The 9,131-nt window shown below is 36.4% G+C and overlaps 1 protein-coding gene across 1 annotated transcript in view; it reads left to right on the top strand.

Annotated features, from left to right (window-relative positions):
* Window positions 1-4,059: 4,059 nt before the first annotated feature.
* The window catches only part of LOC116846764, a 54,585-nt gene continuing 49,513 nt past the window's right edge, over window positions 4,060-9,131 (top strand). The window contains exon 1 of the mRNA XM_032821023.1: window positions 4,060-4,417. Within this exon, the coding sequence (XP_032676914.1) occupies window positions 4,395-4,417 (23 nt within the window). The 5' untranslated portion in view covers window positions 4,060-4,394. The remainder of the gene's footprint in view (window positions 4,418-9,131) is intronic.

Below are 9,131 nucleotides of genomic sequence, written 5' to 3'. Positions count from 1 at the left end.
AGAGAGAGAGAGAGAGAGAGAGAGAGAGAGAGAGAGAGAGAGAGAGAGAGAGAGAGAGAGAAAGAGAGAAAGAGAGAAGATTCAGCTGCGAATTAATAAACATTAACGGAAATTAATCAATTATCGAAAGTGCGTTTCACAGAGAGTCGCGCTGGTCGCCGAAAAACGACAGCCGTTTCATACAACATGCGAGTGATCAATCACGAACCAGTCAGAAAGAAATCAGCAATCAATCATCAATTAGCTTGAAGTCACGTTGTCTTTGATGATTCAGTACGCACAGAAAAATATATTGCGTTCAAATAAGTCTTATAGCGAATTCGATTAAAAGTACTAATACTTTTTTAGCCTTAACGCACTAAGGCTATAATTCATAGTCTATTTTGATATTTTAACTATGATTATAGAGTTTTATCTTATATTTAAAATCGTTTTATCTTTAGATGTGCCGTACAAATTGTTACATTAATTACAGAGTATTCAGAGGCGAATTTATGATAAACATAAATATAAGAACGGACTGTGAAACGGCCTTAATGTGCACTGGTGCGCACTAGTGCTTCCAATCGAATTCGCTATTACTTATTTCACATATTTTATAAGTTTATTATTTGCAAACTTGACTATAAAAATTCATCATAAGCATTAAATTTACTCAAAATTCCTAATAAGTATTTCATTAAAAAATATTAAATTAAAACAAAAATTATCGATTAATTATTGATTAATTAAAGGCTCTGCGATTAAAAATCTAATTAATTAATGTAGGGCATACAAGATCCTGGATCTTTATTGTGTCAAGAATTACAAATTTAATAAACAGTCAATTTATAGTTCATACTGTATATACACGTAAGTTTTAAGCAAACGTTTCTCGACTAGAGTCCTTTTCAATGCAAATAAATAATCGTCACGCAAATACTCATTAATCATATTGACTCATTAGTTATTGACTATTGGCGAATGTTGAGTGAGCCTGTTCGATAGTGTTGTTCGTAATGTATCAGGTTGGAAATTTAAACAATACAGACATTACATTGCGTGTCCTCCCGTCTTCTGAAGATTATGCGATATGTATTTTCCGCCTTATATTATCATATATGATTGAACTTTTATATATATAACTAATAAGTGTTTGCATTATAATTATTTATTTGTACTTAAGAAGACTCAAATAGAGTCGAAACGTTTGCGTAAAACTTACGTGTATATACAGTATGAATTGACTGTTTATTAAATTTGTATTTCTTGGGCACAATAATTCGTACTCCAAACTCTTATATGCCCTACATTAATTAACAAAAATTATGTTTGCTCGCTACATACAGTTGAAGTAACTTTTCCTTCGATAAAGTTTTATAATTTCTTCCAAAGAGAATAATTTTTTTTTAGTACATGATAACGAGCTTTTCTAAAATTTGCGATCTGGCTATAATTATGCAAGAATGATCACAATATTATGATCTTTTTGTGTGTTACCAATGGATAATAATCTAAACACCTTTCTACATAAAACCAAAAAGAAATCTAATCTTTATAGCCTAAAATTAATTAGGGAATAATTTTAATTTTTTTAGTTGTCTTTTTTACCCATTTTTTGAAGAATTAAGCTTGTCAATAAATGTCCTTAAAGAGAAAAAAATTGATCGTATTTGTTTTGTTGAATGATTACAAAGAATCTCAGTACCATCTATATTTTCTTCAATCGTGTATCAAATTTTTATCTTTATTTTTCTCGAGACGTACTTCATGAATCATTCTTGCATAATTACGGCGATTTTAAGACTATTATCAAGAAAATATTCTTTGTTAAAGATAATCATTGCTTTAAGGAAGAAAAATAAACTGTGCAACTGTTTTTCCCAGTAGTAAGATGATACTTTTCTGTGCGTACGCAAACAAACCGCATGTGCGAAATTGACGTAATTAATTAATATCCCATTACACAGTGGCGTTTGCTAATTTCCTTTGATATCATCGAAATTGCACGGCAATTTTAATCTACAGTGTTTTACACCTTCACGAACTATTAGCGACTGCCGCGACAAGCATAGCGCGATAACTTAGACGCTCTCTGTTCCCTCCTCTATCTATTCATCTGTCTCGTACAAAGATGATGTCAACGATTCTAATTCCGCGACACTCGCGCGTAAAAATGGCGGGTATTATGTCGGGAATATCCGTCCGATGTTCCCGATACCGTTGCGGCCATCGATCGGTTTTTCCTTGACGGCATTTACGACGCGCCTTTCCACGCCGCGCTCATTACATCCCTGCGCTCGTCCTTTCCGAGAACTTTTGTGATCTTTAATAATCGCAAACACCGCGACCCTCGCCGCTCCTCAAATCATCAGCACCGCGTATGGTCAGCGTCGTTCTCTCGGCCCTTCTATCTCTTCGTCTAATCTCGTGCTTCAACTGCGTCGAAGAAATTTCGGAACAACGACCACTGTGACGAGAACATGTGTTGCCGCGAGATGTGCGCCAACAGGTTCTCTTATCTGTCGGTTACGTAAATAGAGGAAGTCCGAAGATGTTTACATGACGACCCTGAGGATCGTCTCATAAAACGTAACGATCGAGGACTTCGGGTTTTTCGAGGGAACCTTCGGGCTGTTATTCGCAACTAAGTGAATTAAGTGTTGTCAATTAGCTACGCGGAATTCGAATTCGCTGTCGTTTTCGACGGCCTCGGGTGTTGCTATCCACGATTTGCAAATGCGCGAATCACCTATGCGCATCTCAGCGAGACTTTATTTGTTACCTAAAGTTGCATGAATTGTAAAGTAGCTTATTTTTGTACATACAGAGAAATATACATTGCATAGAAATGAATGTTGCTTGTTTAAAATATTTCATAAGTTTATATATTCGCAAATCTTCCAATGCTGCATCATAAATATCAAATTTATTTAAAATATATTTCAATAAATTCAACATTTTAATCAATAATATTGAATGCAAGAGGAAATTTGGTTTGCTTACTACATAAAAACAAGCCAGAATTTTCTCTTGGATAAAGTTTCATAACATCCTTGCAAAGAGTATGCAATAAATTCTTCCTTTAAGTACATGACAATGAGCTTTTGCCAAACTCACGACGAATATGTTTTAAGACAATTATGAAGAGAATATTCTTTGTTGAAGATAACCTTTTACTTACAAACATGAAAGTAAACTGAGTAATCGTTTTCCCTGGCGATAGAATGATATTTTTCTGTGTGTAAATAACTATATAATAAAGACTTGCAACAAACAGAAATCTGCTTTGTCTCAAAGGCCAACACATAGAGAGAACTTCCATTAATTCCGGGATCTCTGATAAGGAATAACGTCGAGACCTGCCGTGATCCTCGAAGGGATGTAACTTATAACGAGACCCTTTGGCATCATAAATAATTCTGATTTCCGGGACGTGAACCCGCGGTATCGATTTTACACGATTACACGGTGAGCAATGTGAAGATAGGCTTGACGATTACCTCTACGCTCGCTTCGTTCGCATTCATAAATTCAATTTATCGGGGTCGGACTAACCACAGCTTCGCGTCTTGCGCCCAAATCCAACGCGGGCTATTCGCGCAGGGATGCTTATGAAATCACGAACAACGTAAGGGAGGACTGTGGCCCTCGTTATCGCGTTTATCACGAGTATAAACTAGTCCGTGTATAACAGGCGGACCGGCAACCATCATTATCGTTACTGCTTGCTGTATGTTCTTTGCATAAGTAGTCAGCCCTACTAGTCTCTATGCCGAATTCTCTTCTTCCTCGTTGGCCGCGCGCGTTGCGGCAATTTTGAGACGCGCTGAAGCACTGGATTTCTCTCTCTCTCTCTCACACACAACCGCACTTGCCGTATCTTCTTTCTCAAACGATGCGGTGATTTTAACGCGTCGATTTCTCTTTTCCGTCGTTCAAATACGCTCGCGTATTTCGATCTCTCTCTCTTTCTCTTTCTCTCTCTTTCCACTGTCTCTCTCTTTTCTCGGCAGTTTAACGCGGAGGTGGCGGTGGTGGCGACGGCGATGGCGGTGTCGGTGGCGGAGGCACCTCTCGCTTTCACTCGCCGCGTGGTTGTGCGAAGAGGCTGTCACGGCGTGCGAGAGCCTCAGTATCCGCCGGAGAGTCGCCGGAGATACGCGCTGCTTCTCGATGTTGATGCAGCACCGCGATCGGTACAACATCCGAGATTAAGGGCTCGAGCGGGAGACTTTCCGTCAAATTACATCTTCGTGTCCGCACCGAAAGCGACAGCGTAGAAAGAGAAAAACAGAGAGGAGAGGAGAGATAGAGAGAGAAGGACGCAACGTGCGCGGAAAGAGACACGCGATTATAAGAGCGAGAGCACGCGCACTGACAGAGGAAGAAGTGTCATTGGAAGAGTGACAGAAATGGTGACAGTCGGCTGGCTGAGGTAAGGGTTGAATCATTTTAACCGTGGAATCGCGATAAAAAAAACTACACTCCTTTCGGAGCACTAATTTCTTTTCTGTTAGAATTCTCATTGAAGTTAATTTTCGGGCAAATTTAAGTTAATTTGAAGTTAATTTTCGGACAAATTTAAGTTAATTTGAAGTTGTTTACACTGAGAAGATACTGAGATACTTGAACATTTATTTGTGAGATATAAAATTTAATTCTATGAAACACGAAGTTCATTTCTGTGAAATAAAGTCTGTTTTTGTAGAACAAACTAAACTGAAATGAAGTCTGTTTTTGTAGAACAAACTTTTTGTCCTATAGACAAATTTTCAAGTATTTCTTTCTCAGTGCAGAAGACGATTTGACACACCGATAAGAAAATACTCGAAAACTTATTTATGAGATAAAAGTTTGTTTCGCAGAAATGAGATATTGTGTGTCACAGATAATGTTCACGTATTTTCTTCACGGGGCAATTTTGCTCGGGAAAATGAGGGAAATTGTTTCTTTCACCGGAAGAACGCGACTGACGTTGGCAAAACCGGGGGGCTCATCGATAGGCGTTACGTGGGAGACGATTAGTATGAGTTAACGCTTGTCACGAGGATGGCGGAGTGTTCCGCAGTAGCATGTAAAAGTAACTTTCTAATAGTCGAACGGTACCTTATTGTTCGCATTCTTGTTAAGTGAATTAAGCCATTTCAATTTCTTTACCACCTGCGAGCGCAGCCTCCTTGCATCTAATTAAGAACGTGTTTCGATATTTGGAACTGAATCCATGAACAAAGGAGTTTCTTTCGGATCAAGTCGGTCTTGAGATATTTATCGTATTAGAAAAATAATAATAAATTGTGTAGACAAGGACAGATGATAAAGTAACACCCGCATATTATGGCACGACAGGTTAGGTCACTTAACTGACGAGCGATAACTTCATTTTATAATTTTCTACACAGGAGAAAAGGACACTCTTCTTCGGATGATAATCTTATTTTTGATGTGTTAATCTTCTCATCAAATGAGATTACATGATATTAAATGAAGATAAATCACTTGCAAGAATACATTTTATATGATTCAACGAAGGAAAACCTGTATTCTTATTATTCAAAAATAATTTTCATCAATGGAAAGCACAAAATATTGGATCGAGAATATAATGGTTTTAAATATCAGAAGAAGATATCATTATTATCAAAATAATCAAATCGTATTTGCTTATGAAACTAATATTTAAATAAAATTATAACATTATAAAAATTCGAGACTATACCAACTCTTCCAAATTATATATCGCTGCCTATATATGATATAATAATTGTTTTATATATAAAATAATTATTGTTGATTAGTTTTAAGTGGACAGGGAAAGTTGGGGCATAATATACATTTAAAAACATTCTAAATCGAATTTTTTTGCTTTCCATCAACATTATTTTTCCAATAATAAGAACATAGGTTTATCTTTTTGTCAAAAATCATACAAAATATATTCATATACCATCAAAATATATTCTTGCAAGTAACTTACCTTTGTTTAACGCTGCATAATCACATTTGAAGATTAACAGTAAAAAATAATGATGTTTTCTAAATCTAAGAATATTTTTTTCTGTGTATGATTAATCATGGCCTGTCCCTTGCTTTCATCTCGTATCTTTGACGTAAAGACGGAAAGGAATTTCTATTTGCGATTCGAGAAAACTTCCCGGATACTTCCGGTTGAAAACGTTCACGTTCAATGGCACGTGCAGGTCACGCATCGCGCATTTGCTCGATTGATCTACGATAAGACAGCGGATGTAACAATGTTTTCCCATTTTTCTGCCTAAGAAACCAGTTTCAATTGCTTGTCGCGAATTATTTCGAAAGGAAGAGAATAAAGCAATTTGTTCAGCAATCGCGCCGAAACTCGTAGTTGAGGAAACAAATATTGGCTATTACACTTGTATTTAAATTTTGTTTTATTAATGTTATCATGCACAACAAAATGTATCTTAACTTTGTGAAGTTTGCACTAAGTGGAGACCGAAAAATGGGCAAATTTTCGACCCGGAAATCTCCGATGAAAAAGATCTACGGTAATACGCGTCACGCGAGGAAGAAACGCTCGCAGACGTAGGCTAAATAAAGCCCAAGTAGTTAGTGTCGCTAATTAGTCAGACACGCTCGTTCCGCGTCGTAGAACATCGTGACATCGCTACGCGCACCAACGACTCCGTGTCTTCGATTAGATGCCCGATCCGGCACTCTCAAGAGTCAGAGATATTGGGAATTTAAAATTCATGAGAATTTTTAATGAACGATATGTCTCTCTGGAATTCGACAATCTAAGACCTCCCCCTCAGTGACCCGGCACCGGATGGTCCGACGAAATTTACATAATTAACGCCGTATTGTAGCTACACAACGACACGATTCAATGATCTCAGAATTCGAGAATTCAAGGATTCGAAGTTCCTCTCTACGCTTTCTAATCACTAAAAAGAAAGAAACAGAGAAAGAAAAAACAATAAATATAAATTCTTTTGTTTGGGTAGAATAAGTAAGCGATTGTGATTTCTCGAAAAGCAATAATTTTATGAAAATATATTTTTTCTCATTTGAAAATAATATTTTCTCAATGTAAAAATATGCATATTAGTGCAAGTAAATATGTTATTAGCATCGAATAAATATTTCTTATTTTTTAGATGTTTTCTCTCTCTCTCTTTCTCTCTATCTTTCTCTCTCTCGCTTTCTCTCTCTTTCACAGGTAAATAAAAAAGATAATAATTTATTGCAGAATGTTGATTTGTTTCTCAGTCACAAAAAGAACATTTTGGAGGGTAAACACACATACGCGTGTCAGGAATTTTGAGGAATTAAAATTTGATTAAAATCCGAATTAGTTTGCATTCAACAAGGATTGAATCGATGAGGATTCTCTCTTAAGCGCGAACAGATCGACGTACCGTCTTGGTTTTCAAGTACACGATACCTCGTGGAAATTCTAATTATCCTCAGATCAAGCAAAGATTAACTTGCACATTTCTAGCAATTACGAAGACGGTTGCAGAGTGAGATGGCCTACATTAGACTAATCACGGTAGTCAGTACGTTCGTGTAATTGTATATGTACGTTGTGCACAATTATAGTAATATGTTTTTCTTGTGCAACGCGTATGTTTTCTTTTTCTGCCAATGCGCACTTGTAATTTACGCGGCGCATTATGAAGGGAAGTCCCGTAGATCGATGCACATTGCGTTAAACTTGGCGATCGTTCATTGTAACGTAATACGTTACAATCAACTCTTTTTAACGTGAATCGGTCATAATGTTCCTAATTGAATCGGCAAAAAAAAAACTGTTTCGTTAATTATCAATGAGATTTTCAGTGAAAACGTTTCTTTTACGTACTACTCCATCTTATATCTCACTGATTTTCACATCAGATTCAATTTTTTTCTGGATTTGTGACAATAAAATCAATGGCTTCCATGCGCCTTGCGCGCAATGACATTGTTTGTATTCAAAATGTATCAATAATTCAATAATAGTCGCTACACTGAGAGAAAAAGTTTGGTATTTGCAACTACAGTCATATAGAAAAATAATTGTCACAAATTATGATGAAGAAAATTATTTTTTTATTGAATTCTACTATGATGTTAATGATAATAAGCTTATACATGTTACTACTACCATTTTGCTTTACAGAAAATATGGTTGGAAAAATAACTATAATTTTAGTTAGACCGACTTTTTTCTTCTTAGTTTATTATTAACTGCTGACTTTTTCAGCGTGATTTTACTGATTGAAGTGCTATACTTTCAACTGAATCAGAAGTTGTAAATATAGTATTTCAATGAAGGATATACTCTGGTCGTATTTTAAAGAGAATGAAATGGAATTAGCCTATTTTTAAACAGAGAGAGAGAGAGAAAGAGAGAGAGAGAGAGAGAGATTTTTTAATCGTTTCGTGTCGAGCAAATTAACGAGTGAGTAACGCGAAAAAATACGCGAAAACCGAGCGTGAAAATTAATTTTTCCAATCTGTCTCTTAACTGTATACGCAACTATACATATTGCGTGATAAAATTGTCCCCGTCGGTGCAATTGGACCCCCAATCTACGCGATCTTAATGTTTGAGGCCATGATTTACCGACTTTTCAGAGATGAATATTAATTGCAGAGCTTGTGTTCGTTACGAACCAATTCGTTGTAATTAACGTTCACGACTTGTGTATCGTGATGTGGCACTTGGCGAACCGTAAAGTCGGGCATAATTAAACCGGATAAGTTATAGTCCGGTGGTAAATCTTTCAACCGTGTAATCGCGCAGAATCGACGCGTTTACGCTCCGCTAACGAACGCGCTGTCGAACGTAGCTCTTCTCGTGGCCAGAAAGATACGAGAGAAAGACAAAGAAAAAGGGAGACAGATGAAAAAAGGACACTATCTATAAAATTTTATTCTTTTTTTTTCTTTTTAATTAAACCGAACGTCTCAAAATTAGAATTGAACGTAGCATCCCACGTCTCCAGCTCAAACTTTCTCCAGTCTGCCTGAAATGTATTATTTATCTCATTTTATCTTTGATGAAATAAATATACGCTATTTTATAGTTATAATTTTTGGCTTTCCAAGAGGACAGTGTAACTTTCTCTCTCCTAAAACGATCGGCGCATGTAAATATTTCTATTAAATAACATATGAAGAGA

This window comes from Odontomachus brunneus, unplaced genomic scaffold (genome assembly GCF_010583005.1).
Source record: "Odontomachus brunneus isolate Ranch 3 - 2012 unplaced genomic scaffold, Obru_v1 Obru_scaffold_069, whole genome shotgun sequence".
In the NCBI taxonomy this organism is placed as follows: domain Eukaryota; kingdom Metazoa; phylum Arthropoda; class Insecta; order Hymenoptera; family Formicidae; genus Odontomachus; species Odontomachus brunneus.
Note: the sequence above shows the minus strand (reverse complement) of the source record. Positions and strands in the feature narration are given on the sequence as shown.